The 22,609-nt window shown below is 36.4% G+C and overlaps 1 protein-coding gene across 2 annotated transcripts in view; it reads left to right on the forward strand.

Moving 5' to 3' along the window:
• Nucleotides 1–7,008: 7,008 nt before the first annotated feature.
• The window catches only part of LOC132789763 (transcription factor AP-2-epsilon), a 30,997-nt gene continuing 15,396 nt past the window's right edge, over nt 7,009–22,609 (forward strand). Inside the window, exons 1-2 of one of the 2 annotated variants that reach the window (XM_060798018.1) lie at nt 7,009–7,393; nt 7,456–7,503. In XM_060798018.1, the coding sequence (XP_060654001.1) occupies nt 7,465–7,503 (39 nt within the window). In that variant the 5' untranslated portion in view covers nt 7,009–7,393; nt 7,456–7,464. The remainder of the gene's footprint in view (nt 7,394–7,455; nt 7,504–22,609) is intronic. The other variant, XM_060798020.1, reaches the window with a different exon arrangement.

Raw genomic sequence — 22,609 nt, forward strand, 5'->3', positions numbered from 1 at the left:
CTAATAAATAAGTTTTGATTTTATGTGATTTCAATGAACCTGTTAAAACCCAATTTGATATCTGTATTTCAAATGTACATATGTGAGGATACGGATTCGTGGATTTGTTAATGTTTGTTAAACGAATTTATCTGCTTGCATAAGAATTATTGTGCCACTGCAAATTTCCACTTGCTGTGGGCTTTTGTACTAGGATTAGCCGAAAAATAATGAACCGCACAGCTCAAGCATTTGGTTGCTATTGGCTTTCCCATGAATAAGCAATATTTACTCGAGTGCGTAATCCACCTACTCCCCGATGAATGCGATGCACCGAGCTCGGCTGTGTGAGTGTGTAGGCTGGCAGGGAGCGCGGTCACTAAAAGAGCAATTGTTGCTGGGCATGAAATTCAAATACAAACAAAATGAACAATATCCATTCATGAACCTGTCAATCTTCAATTGAGTTGCGATTGTGTGAATGTGAAATTCAATTGCGAATGAATGTCCGTTTATCCCATGTGTTTATTTAGCCACTGAATGCCAGGGCGCCATCTGTTAACCTGCAACGGTTACTTACCGTCTATCTGTTCATGTGTGTGGATATCGTAACATATTCACACACTTGCACTTGCACTCATTTGTATTGGTAACAAGCAAACATTTATTTATATGGCGCATATTCTATTCGATGGATATTCGATGCTTAATTAGATATGGGAATATTGGCGAAATTGATCCAGAATGGAAAATTTTGGAAGTTCGTATCCAAACAGTAATTTTGAGATCAACTGAATTATTCCGATCACATATGTTTTAAATAAAATCAATAATAATCTAAGTTTGAAATATAATAATGATAGTGCCGAGTTCAAATTTAAAGATATTTTTAGTGATTTTTGAAAGTCGGTATCTTTGTAAATGAAGATATACTTATATTTATTGGATTTGAAATATAAAATTTTCCTTAATAGAATAAGGCATCTTACATTTGGTGGATTGATGCTTCAATCAGACATGTCCACTGACAATATAAGAAATTATTTTAGTAAGTATTTTTGCAGTACACATTTTGTTTATAATTTAGAACTTTTAGAAAGTTATTCTAATATTTTGTGGCTCTATATTTGGTGGTTGGGTACGTAAGCATCCCCTTCACAGAGTTTTCGTATTTGATGGCAGATTTTAAAAAGACTGGTCGAGACTGCTCGTTAGGTGAGCAGAAATGAAATGTGTAACCATCGATTCATGCGGCAGTTATCTTGAGGTTTAATACAAATCTGATGAACAGTGCAATAGAGTGTGGTCAAAATCACTTTAACTGCTGGTAATCATAGCATAATCTTCAAAATTTGCATGCGCGCTGTTCTCTTGAGCGAAGGCACTTGAGATCCTTATCGTGCAAATTATTCTCGTCACGTCTAACGTCTCTTATATGGTGTAGTATAGGATGGACGGTAAGGTAAGGTAAGGTAAGGAAGGTATCGTCATACCCGCCAAGTGCCCGCCAATTTAACTTAGCTGCCATCGTCCTTTGCTCTGTCCACAAGACAGAAAGATATGCGTTCATCTTGCGCTGTTGTTCCCCTTCATCCCCATCCTCATCTTCATCTTCGTCACCGTCATCGTCTTTAGTACATACTTATGTACGTTAGGCCGTGCTGAATGACCTGCACTGGATTGCTCTGGGCATTTTGGGAGAGCGACGACGCGTCGCGCCGGCTCGTTGTGGGTGTTTTGGCAGACAGCCTGTTCGATGGCTTGTTCAGAAAACTCGGACGCTTTACAGTAATTAGAGGGAGTCGTAGCTTTGATATCTTTCAGAGTAGAAACAACGCCGTCTTCGTTTGCCTCCTCAGCTTTGGTCTCAGCCTCATCCTCATCCTCGTACGGATGCTCGTTCTCGTCCTCATCATCAGTCTCTTCGCTTGAGCCCATTTGCAAACGGCTGCACACTATTTCGAGATCGAACTGATCGCCCTGCGGCATCAGGCATTAAATGAGAAGGCAAAAGGTATGAGCATCGAGTCTGGCACGGGCTTAGGCTCATATTTTTCAGAGCAAGATTGCACAGGGTTCGTGGTCGGTCCGTCTGTCCGTCCGTCCGTCCGTCCATTGCAGGAGCCATTCCATTGACGATAGAATTTGGATATGCAAAAATGTAAGGAATTTTTATAACTTAAACGAGAGAGTGCAATTTCCAACAATGCAACCAAAAATGTATAGCAAATTATTATATTAACCAGCTGGTATACATATGTGCTCTATAAGCTCAGCTAGCTGGCTAAGCTGACTCATATTTGGCACTTGCTCTAAGTGCTTCAAAAGCTGGCCAACACGTGCCATAAATGCTCAGCTAGGAGCGACAGAGAAAGAGAGAGAGAGAGAGAGAACAGAGAGACGACGCCACTCTAGCCTCAAAAAATGTGCATTTTTATTAGGCAGTCGAACACGGCGAGGGCTGCCGACTGGTTGCAAGCAGCATTATGTGGCATGCAGCTTGCAGCATGTTTCGCCATTGCTTTCGCAGAGCTATCAATAGCCGCCTGCCTCGACGGCGAGAAGCGACGGAGAAGCTACGCAGCCAACGGAGTTATTCGCAACTTGGTTGGCTGCTTGGTGTGGTGTGCCAGTTGCTGTGGTTGTGGCTGCTTGCTGCTTGCTGTGGCGGTTGCAGATTTGAGTGCGATGACAACACAGCAAATGCCAGGCAGAACAAGCAGGCAGGTAGGAAGGGAGGAGAACAAGACAAGTTTCAAGTCGAGCAGACCGAACTTGAGCTGACGAACTTTGGCGACTGTCGGATACTCTAATAAGGATAAAATTAAGTATACAACTAATGATGAGAAAAAACATAAGAGTAATACATTACTGGCATAATTAATGTAATATTGATAGCTAACTTTATTATGCAACTTTTCAATATTAAGACTGGCGTCTACTCGAAATCAAACCTAGTCCAAGACAACAGCGTAGTACCCGATTTTGGTGTAGGTGTAAGACATAAGAATATAAAGCAAATGTTATGCGCGCAAAATGCAAAGTCAAACGAACAAAATCCTATAATTAAACAATTATTGCAACTCCCACTTTTTGCTTGGGGCCACTTGCTGGATTCTGGACCCTTGCGCTATGTGCACTACTCCTCCTTTTTGAGATCATGACGGTCGCAGTCGCAGTCGCAAAGGGACTGGAACAGCGACTGTGACTGCGACTGGGACTGGGTCTGAAGCAGCGAAGGAGTAAAAAGGAGGAGCGACGGCAAGTACTTCTGCCAGTATGTTGCAGATGTGGCACACATTTGAGGCAGAAGCTCGTGCTCCACCTCTGTCTGATTGTCAGACACACACAGAGTGTGTGTGTGCGGGGCACAACTTTGATTTTGGGTGCCATACAACAGCGACTTTGCCCCCAAAGTGATCTAGTTGTAATTGCTCGACAATAAGATACTGCGTATGCATTGTGTAAACTTCTTATTTTATTTGAACATAATGCAGCTAATGATGCGTCTGCGATGCATTACAAGTCTAACAAGGGAATTTTGCGGGAAAAAGTTGGAAGAAGGCTGAGAAGAAGAAAGAAACACAAGCCGCCAATGAGGCCGCCCTTTCAGAGTTCAGACGTACTTCGAAGTAAGTCGAAAATGTGAGATGAAAAATAAAACTAAGAACATAATAAATTGTTTAAGAAGAGCCGATCTCACCCCCAAATCTGTGGCACAGGCAGTACACACACTCTTGGCCAAAAGGCGACCTGCTCCTGTTGGATGCGGGGCCCCAACTCGTTTATCTCTCTCTCTACAAACCGCCAGGTTGTCTCCGCTCGACCACAGCATAACACAGCACAGCGCAACGCAACGCAACGCATACGATAATTAACACACAAGAGCGGGGCGTGATGAGGAGCGACCGCTCCGCAGAACCAAACAAATTATTAAAAATGAATTAGTGGAAATATAAATATGTATATGAATTTTAAAATTCCATACACAAAACTCGTAAATACCTCTTCGAGTTTCGACTACTACTACTACAACTACTACTACTACTTCTGATGCTGCTGATCTCTACTATACTCGGACTTGGAGTCCAACTAAGGAACGCACGTGCGCCACAACTGATGATTGCCTCCATAACATAACTGTGGCAGTTTCAGGCACTGATGATGCCTCTGGCCCTTGGCTGAGAGGCCAACAGGTCTCTGCAATTGAACACGAATGAATCGTTAGGTTTGATTTTCTAGAAATATAAAAACTCATTAAATACTAATCTATTCTCAATTTCATTCGTATGCCCTGTACCCAATACATATACCTAATGACACTGATTGCTCTTCGAGTCAAAAACAAAAAAACGGTATTGCGAGACGCAGATGCATACACAATTTTTGGGCCAGGTCATTTGTTATCTTTCAGTTGGGTCGGCTGCATGCAGTAGTTACTACACTTATGATTAACTACCATTTTCGATAATTACCTATGCAAATATTCATTAGGTGGAACACTTATCACAAAAGGATTCCTATAATTATTATTATTACGCATGCCCATTACTTTTCTATTTATCATAAACTTCAAGAGTTGCATCTAAGCATTCGTTAATTAGTTTGACATTTTGAAAACATACACACTACAAATATTAAATACAGAATGTATTTTCTTTATGTTTTTCTATGAGTCGATGGCCTTAGCTGTTAGCACTCCCTTCTTTTAGTTATTATATTATTTTGTATAATAATTAACATGTAAATAATTAATAATAATAATAATATATTTTTCTTTTAGGAAAAACCCTTAGTGAAAACAAAATATAATATATAATATAACTTGACTTTCACAAATTTAGAATGAAACAAATTAATATAACAATTCTAATAGCCTATTTTTTACAATTCTTTAAATAGTTTCTTTAACATTTCTCTGATTTAATTTTTTTACACTTTATATAATTTTGATGCAACAATAATATTAATAACACTGTATTTGCTAGAAAGAAGAATAAAGTATATACCTTGGTGTAATTCTTCCATAAATCCTACAAATTAAAAAAAACGAACTATGTAGATACATGTTGTATTTATATGTTCTATTTGGACCTAACATTTTTCAAATATGTTACTTTATTTCTATGGTCATCAAGTACTAAATACTACATTCATAAAATAAGATATTCAATAAATTGTTATGAAATTAATAGATTTTTTTCGAATTACATATCTTCAACATTTTCTGAAAGTTTGTTTATAGTTTTCTTATTTGACCACTTTATTTAACTTTCATCTTACATTGAAGTAATATACATATTTTAAGAAACAGTGTTTAAAATTTACATATAAATATATAATATTAATAAATATAATTCTTGCAAAATTCCTACATATATAAGTACGCACTAGACATGTTGTTTTCTTTTTCATTTTTTCTGATCAATTAATTTTTTTTCAATTTTTGTAATTTATTTATCCACAACTGAAACTCCAGCAACTTTTAGTAATAATGAAAAATTAATAATATCTTTTTTAGCATTAACTATTTATAACTTATTTATTTAATAGGAATATAATAAATGGGCTTCTATTACTTTTCATTTTCCTAGACATGTCACTTTTCACTTTTACTATTCACATCTACACACTCTAGAATTTTTCCTGTTTTGGAGGCCTGATGAGTTTGCATAAGTTTATCCGTTGCCGAGAGATTGCTTTCTGCCAGTCTGCCAACTTAAAGACATTAATGTATTGCCAGTTATCTATTGCATTAATGCCGTTTGAAAATATGGCAGAAGGATAAAGGATTATGTAAAGAAACATCGAAACACACTATGCGACAGCGAAAGAGAGTCGCAGAGTGAAACTAAGAGAGCGCAAAGAGAACACAGCTGATTGGTTGCACAAAGGGTGGGTGGGAATATGCGAGTATGGCACATAGGCTTTATACAAAGGACTTGAGTACATAAGGCACGAATACTTTGGTGCTCCGGAGTCCGAAGCTCTGTGAGCATCCCCAAAAGCAATATGTATTCCGGCGACAAAGACGCGGCGTCGAATTTTGGCATTGGGGCTTTTTGCTGCTGGTACTTGGGATGTGATTTTATGGTCGCCGGACGTGATGTACCTAGGATTACTCGTTTTGGAGGCTGCCTCCGCTGCCACTGCCGTAATAAATACGTATACGTATGTGTGTGTGTGTGTGTGTATGTATGTAAATATGTTTTCAGCCCTGGGCCGTTATTTACCAAAAGCCCAGGCTGTGTTGTTAAGCGCACACATACATACATATATAACAATATATGTATTCAGATATGCCATAAAATATATGTATTTACTTGAATTGAACAATATATTAAGCTGGATGTGAATACGAGGAGTACACTCGCATTGTGCACATGTTTGAGTGTGTGTATAATTCACATGTTTTAATGGATGTACTTATTCATTACATGCGTATTATGATGATACTCGTTGTCCAGAAGCTTCAGCACGGGGCTGGGCGCAGAGCAGTGCTTCATTTCCTCGGGTGATGCTGGCTTGCTTGCAACATGAAGATTGAATCCAGCAGAATATCCCAAAAACTGAATACAAACGTACCTGCGTGTGCTTGTATATACGCTTAAGTCTCTTGTGTCTGTGTGAGTGAAAGCTCGATGGAGCACCGTACATATGTATGTATGTATGTAGGTATGTACCTCTCTACGCACCGATATAAACATATGTACGTGCGAGAATGTAGATATGTATGTACGTATGTACATAAAGGAAGCATATGTATTGGAAAGGCATGTTTGAAGAGCTGCGTTATCTTGGACGAAATGGAGACGGGGCTGTGACCAACAGAAGCTGCATACAGTACACCCCCGGGTAGTACATAGCCAAAGGCTGAGTCCTGGTAGCAGTCGTACAGCGAAAAGCATCAAGCACGTAAGCTGGGCAAATCCTTTGGCCGAAAACCACAAAGGAGATACGGAAGTTGAAGTTGATTCAGTCATCGAGCACGTAGCTACCGCCGCTATACTGCTATACTGCTGTGCCAGTCGAGTGTACTCCAACTCGAACTCATCTCGACGACTATTGCCAGCAGTGTTCTACTGTACCGAGGTGTAGGAGTTCGGTACGGAACGGAACGGAAATTGACTAACCGGAAGCCAAGTCCAACTTCACAGTTATCCAAGCTGCTGCTGCTCTCTCTCACAGCATGCGACAATAAGTGAAAATCTGTATTAAATTTACACAAAAAACAGAGCTGCAAAAAGTCCGTCGGCAATACGCGTGAATCCTGCGATTCCCCCTAGTGTGATCCGTGCTGTGTGATTTGTCCGGTGTGAACCTATTTATCGTTATTTGCATAATTTTGCATTCGTTTAGAAGAACACTCATTGAGGCTATCATTCTGGATTTCACAAGCAATTTTCGACGGAAGGTGATTGTGGACAGTTTGTCAATTGGAAAATTATTTTAGCAACTTTTCTTTCACTTCCGCAGGAGTTGGACATGTCATTTCTGGCTACTTTGGATGCCAATGCCTGGCAGGTAACTATATTAACGTTATTCCCTTATAATCCGGATTATTACAAAATGGCCAAAGGCTAAACAGTTCACATACGATATTCAATATATCAAATAAGTTTACACCTCTAAAGTCTAGGCAAAGTTTTATGATTAACTACGTAAAGATACATAAATTTGCCTTGTATCTCTTTTTAAGTATGGTTCAATGAAAGCAATTAACTAAAATATATTTAGAATTTATGAAATATAATATTTATTTTTTAAGTTTATGTGAAATCTTGAAACCAACACAAAAAGTTCAAATATTAGACTAATTTATGTTAAGAATATTGTCGAGTTGAGATTTCAAATAAATGAGTAACAAGTATTTATAGTATGTACAATTTATGATATATCAGAAAAGAGCAATACTCATGTGGGATATTTTGAAATAAAACAATCTTTTAATTTGTAATATCTCAAAGAATCTCTCAATCTCTAATACATTTTCGGTACTTAAATTAACGTAGTTCTAAGACTGGACACTCTTGACCTGTAAATCGATTATTAACTTATATTTAAGATTAATGTACCTAGAATAATACTAGTTATATTTCAATTTGCTCCGTGCTCAAATGACTTTTTTGCAACTTTCAATTTGTGCACACAAAGTAATTACAGGCTCAGATGCTCTAATGCTTTCCAAGGCAAATTAAGCATCAAAAATGCAATTGTCTGGCGCATCTCTTAAAATGTTTCAAGTAATTGTGTTATTTCGGTTTAGTAGTTGAGTAAATGAACAAAAACATCCCTTATTATGGACACAATCGTCTATGCATATGTGGAAAAATTCATTTTGAGCTCGGTAAACGAAAATATTGTTGATTTTTGAAATTATTTTTAGGGGAGGTCTTAAGAAACTACATCCATTTAAATTGATCAGAATGTGAATAAATGTTGCTGCAAGTAACAGGTAAAAGGGACTCGTGTTCAACCCCTTGAGTTATATGTTATCTAGATCAGAATCAATAGGCGATCATTCTTCCCCTCAATGTTGTGGTAGGTTGTGTGTGCTTCCTTTATGTTGTTGCAGGAAACATTTATGTTCCGTTTAGCCTTACAGGATGATTTGCTCATAAAAGGGTGCCGAAATGCTCAATATAATCATATATGGTATTACCGCCAAGTTTTCATATGGCATAATATTATCTTTGCGTATTATATTTGCAATTCTGAACAAAGCGTATATTTTAAATAAAAGTACAAGTTTCTTTTCTATTCGCGAGATTAAGATCTTTTGGATCAAGGCTTTTTAATAACTATGATTAATGAAAATTATAACAGATCTACATAAAATTGTCCTTAATTCGTATTGATCTTTATTCATGGCTGAAACATGGGACTCTGTTAAGTTTTTGCGGTATTCAAATGAACATTTCTCTAAGGTATAATTGAAACGTCCAGCGACGGCCTTTATTCATTAAGTTCGCTCCTTTGATAAACCTATATATATTGTAGTACTCGTATCCTTGGGTTTAACCACTGTCAGTGTCACTGTCACTGCCACTGACAGTCACTCCATTCCATTCCCATCGATGGTGGTGAATGTGGTCGCGTTTTGTTTGCCCAGACCTGTCGACCAAATGAAGCGAATAATACATCAAACACTCTTTAATAGGGGTGACAAATCCTCGGCAGTTGGCGAAGCTGATTACTCTACGTATGTACGAGACTTGGATTTGACTGCAAATACTCCAGAGCGTGTCGACAACATTCTCACTGTGCTGAATATCTTAATCAGTGTGACTCACTTTATGGAAAATTAATCAGCGAGCACAATATTCGACAAGATTGTATATTTGTATTATTCAAAATCTACTCTGCAATAAATTAACAACATATGCATACTTTTATTATGGTCTACTATCGAATCCAATTGATTTTTGTAAATCTCTTTGCCTGCGAGCAAAGAGTTTATTAATTATTCGCTATAGTTTCTCATTTGATAACCGTAGAGAGCAGACAACTTTTTAAATCTCCCGCAAAACGATACACATTGAATTGCACACAATGATTAAACATCTTTTATAATGAGTACACGAAACGATGGAACGTGACAATTCCGCATAAGTATCCCGCGGGCAAACGTGCCACATGAGTGCAACCACACGAGATTTCAATTGCGGCATTTTATTTTACGCATTTTTAATTTTTAATTGAATAAATATTTATGCAGCTATTTTTTGATATTTATAAATACAAGCTTTTTATTGCAAATAGCCGCAATATTTATTTGACAGAAAAACCGTAAAAGCAATTCCTTCCATTTTCCGATTGCCGTCGCTCTTTGATTCCAAATTGAAGTGGTTTTGGTTTCTTGGTTGTCAAGAGGAAAACTCATTCATAGGATTATTATGTCCAACGGATAAACTGGGCTTGGCCTGCTGAGCCGTCGAGTTGCTAGATAACTTAATTAATTACACAGAAGTAAACTTCTAGGAAATACTTAGCGTGAAAAATAAGACAAATCTATTTATTACATTTGTGTGGACTTTTAATAAAATAACAAGAAAAATGAGTAAATTAAATAATTTTCCAAAGAAAATCTTTAGACAATTGAATGTTAGAAATATTAATTACAAATCCTATAGAAAATACATAATGTGAGTAGAAAGTTAATTATTTAATAATATTTCAGAGGGAAGTTTAATATAGCGCATGGAAGTTTGAGGAAAATAATGTAATTTTCGAATGAAAATATTAGGACAATCATATATTAAACATATTAATATAACTTTCGAAAGCTTATAGAAAAGACTTATTGTAAAAAATGAGATATAAATATATTTACTATTAGAAATTGTAACCAATCGCAATGAAAATTAAGCAATCTTAAATGTGAAAAATATTAATTTAATATATGCATATTAGAGTAAACCCTTTAGATAAATATTTTCCCACGACGTGCTGCAAATTAACAATTTAAGAATGAGTGTACTTTGAATAATTTATTTTATGCTTACACATTTGTATTCTTTTTTGAGTCGTGTGCTTGGCTGGTCCAAAATAGAGGCTTAACGCAGAGATAAGATAGATGGGTGACAATAAGCCGGCGCATGAAATTGTAGTACCAACGAACTGGTATAATTAACCACACTGATATGAATACTATATTTAAATGCCAATTATATGCATAAAGGGATTTTCAAGATAATTATGAAATATCATACGCGTCCTTCTGCGGCGTTACAGCGTTCATAATCCTTATCCGCATTATCCTATGTTCTGGGTAGGCTAATAATTCGATATGTTAATATTGAACACGTCAGTGGACAGCGTTCGTTCTCCTCACTTCGCTGTTCTACATTCTGCGGCATCATGTTGCATTTCGGCAGACAAAAACACACAGACCAAAAAAAAATATGAAAAACAACAACGCCCTTAACTACAAAAGTGAGGCACGTGACCTTATTTATGCGCTTTAAGACCTGACGAAACACTCTGCGGCACACTACACAACACTAGACACAACATCATATTCGGAATGGGGATGAACCGAATGAACCATCAAATGATTTGTCCTCCTCATCATCCTCTTCCTTCTCCTAACATTAGCTTCAACTCAACGAGCTCTAAGTGAGATTTTGTGTGGAGTAAATTTTTGGCTGAAGTGATTAGTGAGGCAAGCACTTCATGCTAAAAAGTGAAAAGCCAAGTAGTCCGAGTACTTCGAGTATATACTCACATAAGAGCGAGTGAGTGAATGAGTGCGAGTGGCAGCGAACGGCGTTTAGGCGGCACGCATATGTTTTTCCTTGAGCCACGCCGTCGTCTTCTTTGTTGCTTTACGGTTGTGGGTCGCTCACACACACACCTGAGTGGGCGAAACGGAAAATCAACAGCACCCATTATTGAGGGCCAAGAATTGCCCACGGCTTGTGTAGCAAAATCCACCGTGAGTGCGAATGCGAGTGCGAGTGTGAGTGCGAGTATATAACGGATACATTACGAAGGTCGGACACGTGACCTGAAAGCAGTCATTTTAATTAAATTTATAAAAAAACAGTGCTGCGAAATGGATAAGCATGTAAGCGTGTGCCCGAGTGTCTTTTGTCAGCAAACACTGTATTTATCACAACACTCGAGCATCGATGCGTAGAAGCTAATAAATGCGGTAACTGAATAGTTTGTTATTCTATACCTTCTACGCATTTCAAGTACCTTAAATGGTAAACAAGCCAAAGAAATGATATGTAAGTTAAGCTTACTTTATTCCCATGTTTCCCAGTCGGTGTTTTTTATGAAAAGATTTTTTCAGTAGCTCACGAAATATGAAAATTGTAATGGAGGATGTTGAGTGCAGATAAATTAACAATAATAATAATACTTTTAAATTTAGCTACTTTTATAAGATGCTAAGTTGAATTTTGAATTTGTGTAAATTTGAAGTGTAAACTGAGCTTGAAATTTGGCAGCTAAGATCAGCTATGAAGTTCCATAAAATGTTCAATGTATATTGAGGTTGATAAAATTAATTCGTATGATAAATTAAATTTACTAATTTTAATTCTGATACATTGTATCAGATTTTGTCTTTTTAGTTTCAGACTATAATTGTTAGTTTTGATCAATTTTAGAAGGGATGATTGAACACTATAATAAACTCTATTGGAAAATTTAAGTAGAAATGCCAAGCTTAAGTAGTTGAAAATAAGAGTAAACATATTTTAAAATTTTCTCAATAATTTGCATAATTATTGCATGACATTTTAATAGTAGGTGCATACAATAAGATAATAAGATGCGTATGCGAGATAATTATAATCCAAACTTGTGTCAATTCTTAAGTATGCACACTCGTAAACATGTTTGCCATTCGCTTTCATGTGCATGTTTTATGATGTTAAGTATTTTATGTAATACACTGCATAACAGCGCAGGAAAAAAAAAAAAAAAAAAATCTGTGGCAAACTGTGGCGGCGGCGCCGTGAACGATTTAAACTTATTATATGATTTATATTAATGGCATCATATCATGTTTCACGCGTAGTCAGTGTCCGTTTGCCTGCAAAACAAATTTGTCAGTGGGGGTCGGCACGCGCTCTGCTCGCTCACTCGCTCTTTCTCGCTTTCCAATGAAGTTATAAGCAACGACAGCTCGGCGTTCGGAATGGCGCGTATGGTGAACTGGCAAACTCCAAACTCCCTCTGCTCCCTCTGCTGTCTCGTTGTCTCGTTGGTCGAATTGGCCTCGTCGAATTGGTATTGGTATTGACATTGGCATCTTCATGGCCCTTAAACATCGTATTCCAATACAAAAGATTCGCAAACACGTATAAAGATTCATGCAGAGAACTGCTTTGTATTGCCTGCGAACAGGTCATAGAACTGAAATCGGCATATTAAGTCGAACATTACTCAATTAGTAACTACTCGAAATCCAGTTTTTATATACGCGAATAAATTGAAAGTATTTTTTATTGTAATTACTACTGTTTTCAATTGTCTATTGTTGCGGATAATAACTGTTTGGGTATCTGCAAGCAAAGTAAAGAACTTAATTTCAGAATTAAAATTCAAGCATGATATAATTGTTGAAAAGATTAAAGTGAAACGACGGCGCCGCTACAATTAACCCTTGAACTTACTTCAATTAAAAGTGCAGCATTTAAAAATCACTTGACACAAATCCGCATTACATATTAAAGAAATATATATCCTAAGTTGTAAGGCGCCTAGTAAAATCCAGCCTTCGACTCAATTAATTTAGCATATCAGACACTCAGTAAAAGCATTTTAAATACCCACTTTCAATTATTAAGCAAGCCAGTGTGGTATTATTCTAAAAATATTAGTATATTGAACAAGTAAGAAAGTTACAGTCGAGTGTGCTCGATTGCTACGCATTTTTAATAAAGGCAAAATATTGCGGTATCATTTTCAAAATATACCGAAATACTAAAAATACTAAAAATATACCGATATAGTACACCATTCAAAATATACCATAAACGGCACAATGTGCCAGATTGTGAGCCAAAGCAACTAAGACCCCTAGTAAGTAGGCGTTTTTGCCCATACAAAAGTATTTCTTTAATAAATTCCACAATTTTTTTCTGATCGCAACCAAATTTTCAGATTATTATTATTATATCAAATTATTGTATACACCAAAATTCGTAGCTCTAGCTTTAATATTACACTTTGCGGGGGCGGAAGTGGGCGTGGCAAAAATTTGAAACAAACTTGATCTGCGTGCAAACATAACAAATGCTGTCGAAAAAAAATTATAGCTCTATCTCTTATAGTCTCTGAGATCCAGTGTTTCATACGGACAGACGGACAGACGGACATGGCTATATCGTCTCGGCTGTTGACGGTGATCAAGAATATATTATATATACTTTATAGGGTCATTACATTTTCTGTTACATACATTTTCTGCCGGCACAAAGTTATAATACCCTTCTACCCTATGGGTAGCGGGTATAAAAATACCACAATATACCGAAGACTATGATTAGTATATTGATATACTACTACAATCAAAATATACCATAGATTATACCAGATTGTCAATCAAAGCAGCCTTTTATTTCTTTCTTGTGTTAAATAAATATTCATTTGTTTTTACACTAACTAAAATGGCTAGCGGAGTATTATCTTAACTGATCTACTATGTTTAGTATGTAGTTCATTTATGTACCTATACATTAAGCTTGAAATATTTTACTTTTCATTCGCCTACGCATTGTGCTTATGGCATAACTAGAGGCACATATGCACATGTAAGATCGGAATTCCTAATGCTTTTGTTGCCATAGGGGAAAACCCAAAGTATTCCCACACACAACCAAATAAGCAAAACGTAGTACGCAAATGTGTTGTATCTGATACGGTTTTGCGCCATTCCACTTTTTACGCACTTCTTGGACAATCTTGATGCAGAAACGCATCCCGAGGCATTTGGCCATCTTTCCCTTGGTTTGGTAAGAAACCAAAAACACTTGGACCATGTGCGTAGCATTGCATAATGCTGCCATCGAGTACAGATATAGAAATGCACTTCCGCTTTGCAAATCTGTTTTAAATCAAAGAGCCTCCATACTACAATTTTGCGTAATAAAAAATGCAAATACTCGTAAATGTGGCTATTAGAGACCTATTGACCTATTCCATGCTGACGATGATTTCAATACTGCCTTGCAAAATGTCAGGTCATTCACATTGAAGGTGCTTTTGAACACGGGTCCATTGCAAAATATTGTATGCAACAATCAGTCAAAACCTGTTATTTTTCTTCGTTTTTTTTTGTGTAAAATTGAACCATAAATTTCTAATGATGATATTGATCCAAGCATAAATCACTCGAAAAGTCGACTGAACGCATATTATACGAAATTAAAATGATCGACGTGGGATGAAAGCCGTCTACGGCTGCATTTATGTGTTGTTTTTCGGATATACATATAAACTGTGCACATATTTTTGCATAAAATTCTTGTGATTTATTTAAAGTAATCGCTCTTCAATAACCATGTGCAAAACTATTATAAATATTAATAATTGAATGCTGAACTCTGTTTCGTTGTTTCCCAATATCCACAATCATGTTCGGCTTGTCTTGAACTAACTTTTCAAAAGTTATGCCAAATGCCGATGGTATAATAAAAGCAAAGTCGAGCAGAACATTTAAGGCTCGCTAATAATTAGTAAGGCTTTTAATGATTTCATTGTCCAATTTATATTCCTTAACGACCTCTCTCGGTCATGTTTGAATTTCGAAACGCATTTCGTATGTGTGGCTTTTAATTTTCGGGATCATCATCCCCAACATGGATCCATCCTCATCCTCATCCTCATTGGGCGCCGACAGGTACTGAGCGTGCAACGCCGACGCCAAGGCGTCAGTTACCGCAACCGTTGCAGTTACGATTCGCTCGTTTTAATAATGCCAATTTCATTCGACTCCAACGCATTGATAATTTTCTCACATAGAAATTCCTTCTTTTTTTCGTTTTTGGTTTTTTATTTTTGTTTCTGTGTTTGTGCCTTCATCGGTTAAGAGAGGCGCCTCACGCAATTCAGTATTCAAGTTTTATGACCTAATGAACAAACGTGCCATCCAGAGGCAGAATCAGAACACAGACAAACACACACACAAAAACGACAAGCAGGCTGTGTGTGTTTGTGTGTGAATACTGGCGGATAGGGATAGAAAAAGTTCATCTCCTTTAATTGGGCTTAAACACTGCTATACCCTTTCTTTAATGCTATAGTTTAAAAGGAGTTATGCTTCTATATGTAGTTTGAGAAGTTTCGTGACACACGCAGAGATAAAGAGCTGGAGTCTATTCTTCTGAGCGTAATTAATCTACAATCGTATTTTTAAAGATGTTAAACTAAAACACTTTACAAATATAATCCAATGACTCAATGTACTAATCATATTTCTAATGAAACTATTTAGTGAAAAAACATATGCCAACACATTTTTTTATTTTAAGTAAAGAAGAAGCTTACAGCTATTGAATAGCACTTCAAATAGAGCTAAGAATGATTTTGGAATTCTTATTCTATTTAAAGATAATTGCAAAAATTAAAGTATTCGTACGCAAATATGAGCGAATTTATATATAATATTTTACTGTTAATATCAAAAGAGTTCCTAAAAGCAATATTAGCTCTAAATGTAGTGGTAATACAGAACTAGAAGAATTATGCCATCAAAATCATTTTCTCATTTTTAAAATTAGTTCAGTTTATGTTTTTTGTTTCACTATGTTAAATAGAGAATTTCCTATGTGATATATCATTTATCTGAAATCTTTTTAACTTGCGTCGAACAAGATGTATTTTTAGATGGGACTTATACACATTAAACAAATTTTGTTAATATTGAGCTCTAACATCACCTCGATTAATTTTGAAATAATTTCTCAATACAAAAAAACATAGAATTTTAAAACTCAGCAGCAAATTTCAGTTCATATGATTTTGCTTCAAACTTTAACCTGTTCACAGGGTATTTACCAGCCGCTAGTGTTCGATTAAAGCAATCTTATTTGTTTGGTTTAGCATTGTGCTTGTTCATGGCACCGAGTGCTCGGTGCGAGGAAGGTGTTAATGCGCGGTGCCTTTGTTTCTAACGGCCAACTTAACCATTTACTCATAAGCACATTCTGCACATTCTGCACACAGCACTCAGCGAGTCAGTCGAGCAAATGGAGAAGAGTACGTCACATGAACCGACAAGTTTACCACCAATGGGCATTTAACTCATATATCATAAGTGCTCACTCCACGCCCAAGGCGATGGCCCAATTAGTTATAGCGACATCCTTACAAAAGAAAAGCAAAACAAAATAAAAAAATAAAAATAAAATAAATAAGTCACCATCATAATAATAACAACAAAAAGAGCAATTAGCACTTACCACATGCTATATTTACGTAAATAAACGTCGAGACCAAAATTATCATTTGCGAAAGCATTAAAGAGGGATGTGCAAGTACAATAAGTAAATGGAAGCAGTGACGGAGAACTGTGATTTTAAATTTGAAACTAACTTTAAATTAACGTATTCAAATATTAATTATTTCTATACCATTTTTATGACACATTGATTCGCTAACTAGATGATAATTTGCGAGAAAGTCGATTGAATGCAAATGCGAAATAAAGTTAGTGCATTTTCTGGCTATTTAGACTCCTCTGGGTTTTTTGGCTTTAAGTGAAGTAAAATAAAGTTAGAATTGTGTATTGGTATTCGCAGTGAGCAGCTTTTATATACTTCTATATGTAATATCGACTCGCATGTACCAACGGTAATCCAATGCGAGTAAATACAGCTGCAGATGTTTTTAATTTTTTTGCGCTCTCTCTGCCTCATATTTAAATGGACCGGTGCTAGCCTGTTGGCTGTTCTCTTTCGGCCCGTTGTTGTTGCTGCTGCTGTTATAGTAGTTGTTGTTGTCGGGTTGCGCAAAAAAAAAGAAGAGCGGATTAAAGGTGCACACGAGCACAGCCGTAGGAAATATGCTGTAAACATCCGCCTGCTGCAACTGCAACTGAAAATACATACTTATGTAGATGTGTGTGTGTTTGATTCTCTGCGAGTGTGTGTGTGTGTGTGTGTACATACACATCGAGAACAGCAATGGACAGCACAAGGGGCTAAGGCTACGTACTACAACGAGCGCGCACATCTTCCCCCGCGGCAATTGGACGTCGTGCAACATTGCAGCAGCCTTTTTGCAGGCATTGCCTCGCTTGGCTCATGGTCATGATTCGTGTGCCGTCGCTGTCGCTGTCGCAGACGCGACGCAGCTCGTAGAGTGGTATAGCACTGACTCTCAGATCGCTGCTGAAGTTGACTGCCGACTGCCAACTGCCGACCGCCGACTTCTCACTGCTCACTGCTCACTGCTCTGACTGCTGCTATTGCCGGGAAGCGACGGCCAACATCTACCAAAATTTGAATCTGTCTGCAACTGAGGATTTAACGAATATGAACGAAATCGCCCACGGCCATTTGAAAATATTACTACTCGCGTACACTCTCCGCACAGTGTAGTATGTTGTGCACTTCTCCAGAAGTACACCATGTAAAAGTGTACAAGAAATATTTTTTTGTGGCCGAAGTAGTTACAGATTCAAATACTCAATCATAAAAGGAATGGGTTATTCATATTAATTGTCGGCTATTTTCGACCAGGACAATGCTGCAACAATATATCGAAGTAGTTACCATAATAGCTAAATAGTTTTACTTCAGCATTACTCTAATACATCAATAATAAAAGATGTCTGACAAAGACTATCTTCCCAGTCTAAACTATAAAAACCATTTCTCATAAAAGAAATATAAACTAAAATTTCCATTGTCAACAAAACTAAGTTGATTTTTAATCGGTTGCATTTATTATAGAATTTAACTTTTAGTATCTGCTATTAAATCCATTATTATTCATGACATCCGCTATTCTATTTAATTTAATATGCCATCAAAATCATTTTCATACGACGCTAGCTATAAAAATCGTTAACACTGACTCATAACAATCATTGTTAATCATGGTCATGAAATTCCTCCATAGTCTTGTTAAGCGTGTTGCCATTATTCCAATTATTATTATTATTATGAAATGTAGATCAGAATGATATATATTTGTTAGACAAGTGAACAGATAACTATGATTTGGCAATCTGAAGAAAATTACGCAGGTGACGATTGCCTATTCTATGTTATTAGTTTCTTTTATAATGTGTAACTCAAATATATGTATACAATTGAGGTACATAAGTATTAATGATCAAATCATCGATTCGTAATTTGCATATATTTTGGAATACCAATTTAAATCCAATCACTTACCAATAAGCTAATTTATCAAATGTTGAAACTTTGTTTTTATATCGAGTTTTCCATTTGTTGAAAATATTTTGAAATGGTTTAATGATAATTTATGAAATTCACTAAATCCGGTTGTCGAGACGTCTTACAAAATAAGTCCATATTTTCTCAAGTTTAATATTATAAAAGTACAGTTTTTTTATATATCATTTTATTAGTTAGACGAATCATTAAATATTTACATTAATCATGGCTTTGATAATGGGTTTTTTTGATCGAACGAAGATAAATGTGGTTCATACAATTTGGAAATTTTCCAGAATCAAATGATGCTTTACAAAATAAATCAATGCTTAACCAAACTCGTTTTATAAGTTTACAGCTTCTTATATATGATATTTTATTTGTTACATTCTTAAGTTTTTATTGAAAGTGCAAATAATCTTAGTATATATTTAAGTGACGTACTTTACTGTTCAAAAATAAATTGTAAATATTAAAACAATTCAAAAGAAAAAATTAGTTTGGGTTGTGCATTATAAACATTGTTTGTTTTTGTATTTTAAGAAACAAATTGATATTTTATAGAATCTAGAATTTATGTACAACATTTTTACAAATCTTATGCAATTTTAATATTATTGATATTTAAAATTATCAAGATGCCTATTTTATCTATTGTCGATAGTTCCTATAAAGTAAGAAGTTGCAAAGGTGTGATAAAAATTAAATTAACAAATTTTAACCTAATTAGTTTGAGTAAATTGAATATAGTTCCTACTAGTAAGAGTTTTATATATAGTTATTGGCTGTATAAACTATGGATAAATACGAAAAACTTTTAGGACTACAATCTGAATATTTGTCAGCTAATTATATGTACTCCGATAGGTATTGCGTACTTAAGTCCCAATTACACGGAAACTAATTTGGCTGCAAAATAAGTTTGCCATTTCTAAAGTTAATAAAGGTATCGAAAACACCAATTGGAAAAATCGTGAGTCTCAACACGCCAGCGGATTGCTGCCTCAGATGCATACCAGCAATTGCACACACACACACACACACACACAATCATAGCATGTACTTCAATACTTGAGTAGTTAATACATGCATAGCATATGTACAGAAGATACTCGATATGAATACGAGTAGTCTGTACATACACTCAGACGTATGTGTGTGTGTGTGTGTGTGTCTTAGTTGCAGTACCTGTAACTCTCGCTCAGAGGAGCAGTAAATGAGGAGACTCGAAACGGGTGCTCAGGTGCATTATCCAATTGCGGCGCTGCCACACCGTGTTTGACCCTCCTCCACTTAGGCGGCTTCATTGCATCGGCACGATTTATGATTGCGGCTGCTCATTTGTGGCCGCGGCCCCAGCCATGGTTATAGCCACAGCCACAGCCACAGCCACAACAACAAAAGCAACGAACGATCGATGATCAAAACCGCCATTTTTTGTTACGATTCGGATACGCGATACACAGATGCCTTGCTCGCTTTACGAAACAATATTGATTTTCACTCTTTTGCTGCCGTACCGCATAAATTGCAGTCTACAGCACACAGCACTCAGAGCACACTGGTCCAGGGTCATCGGCAGCCAGGCAGCCAGGCAACCAAGCAACCAGGCGCTCCTTATGTACTCCACAATGTGCAGATTATGCTAGCATACACATGTGTGCAGATATGGGGAGCATATCGATGCTGAATGGCGGGCGGGCTGATCGGCTCATGTTCGACAGATACGAGTCGAAAATGGCAGCTTCAATTGATATTTGTACCAATGTGCAGCTTGGCAGCTCCGTCTCCGTCTCCGTCTAGTGTACCGAACAGAGCCTGTGCCTCAGCCTGAGCCTGAGCACCTAATTTAGGATGAGGCCAAAATGCAAAGGCCCCAGGTCCAACTCGTGAACGCCGCAGGATGTTCATGACTGCTGTTGTGGCTGCTGTCGTTTCGTGGTAGTGATTGTAAATGCTTTTTTTCTGTTTTCTGTTTTTTTCGTTATCTCCTCGCGTTGCGGCACAAATGCGCGTAACTGCAACACAAACACATGCACGCAAGCCCCCAACTCGACTCGACTCGATTCGTATAATCATTTCGTTGGTGTGTGAACATTAATGCGAATCGAAAATCTGTTCCTCAAATCAAATGCCTCGAAAATTACGTGGTAGCCAGAGTTTTACTGCCCAGCATACAACATAAAATGCTATTTACATTATTTAAAAGCTTTTAAAACAATATACAATTCACAGTTTATGATTTCTTAATTATCCACAGATTTTTAATATACACTTTATTTTAAAATTGTTAAAAAAAAAATATTTTAACGTTCTTTACTTCTGACTCTTGATTATAATATCAATTTCATATATTTGAAGAAAGTTTATCAATTTATTTTTATAATTACTCCTTTAGAATTCAGAAAATTATGCTTTAACTTCTGTGATTTTGTTTTTAAATTTTTGGCTATAAATACGATATTTCGACTGTCTTAATATCATAATTTTTCCTTTATTAGAAACTAAGGGAATTCAAATATTTTATTTTCTCTATTTCTATTATTTAAACATTTCATAAAAATCATTTATTTACCAAAGAAATACAAAATAAATGTAAGTAAACATATATATAAACTTTATTGTAAGGGAATGAATATAGAATGAAATTGTTATTTTGTAAATATATTAAAAAATGTGTAAAAATATTATTTTAGCATAATAGAAAGTTAAATATAAATGTCAATTTAATAAACAAAATAATGAAATGATACCATACATTTATAGAAAATGGAATATAAATCAAAATTTTCAACTTGTTATGACCCAGTTCTAATTCCATGATTCCTTCTAAACTGCAGATACAAAAAAAAGTACATTGCAGCTACATTTTTTCAGTACTCCTTATTTATGCATATGTATGACTATCTGAATATTCATCTGGTCTATATGCATATGGGTAAATATGGTGAAATGTTTATACAAATTTTGTATTTTTCTGTTTTTTATTAAAGGAGGCATTCGAAGAGCAATGCGAGTGTTTGTATGAATGTGTATATATGTACATACATATTTTACCTACGCACATTATTTTTGTTATAATCACTCCGGCGATGCTGTGTAAAATAAAACCCCAAAGCAAAAATGGTAGGGCACTCACCACTGGCAAAACACATTGCCAAGCGTCCAATACCGAGTTTTTCCCAGTAGCATAAGTTACACCCCTCGGGCTAAGTGTGTGTTGGCAACCCCAGCTTTCCATATTTATGTACATTCGAGTGTCGAGTGTGTCTGTATGTGCTTTGCAACCACCGTGCTTATGTACTTGTGCACTTATATAATACATACAGACATACATACATACGGTACATACATGCATACATTAATATATGCCATATACACATATGTATATGTATCTATGTATCTACACATATGGAGAGGCTGTGCTGCCGACGCAATAGCGATGCCGCTGACGCAGCCTCTGGGTTCGGCCCATTGTCTAGTAGTCAGCTTGAGGGGCGTGGTTTCCGAAAAATATAAATGGCTATGGCTGTAGCTGCTGCTGCTGCTGATGCTGTTGCTGTTGCTCGCTTTGGCTTCAGCACAACTACCAGCGCACACAGCACACTAACACATACAGCCCAAGAGGTATTGGTGGCCACAAATAATTTCTACAGCTCCGCTCTTTTGCATGAGCTGCTCTCTTCGCTGATGCAGCACAACTCGCGGGCACTCTTAACAAGTGGCTTAAGCTTAAGTCCAGCAGCTAAAAGTTAAGTTTACTTTCC

Source organism: Drosophila nasuta, chromosome 3 (genome assembly GCF_023558535.2).
Source record: "Drosophila nasuta strain 15112-1781.00 chromosome 3, ASM2355853v1, whole genome shotgun sequence".
In the NCBI taxonomy this organism is placed as follows: domain Eukaryota; kingdom Metazoa; phylum Arthropoda; class Insecta; order Diptera; family Drosophilidae; genus Drosophila; species Drosophila nasuta.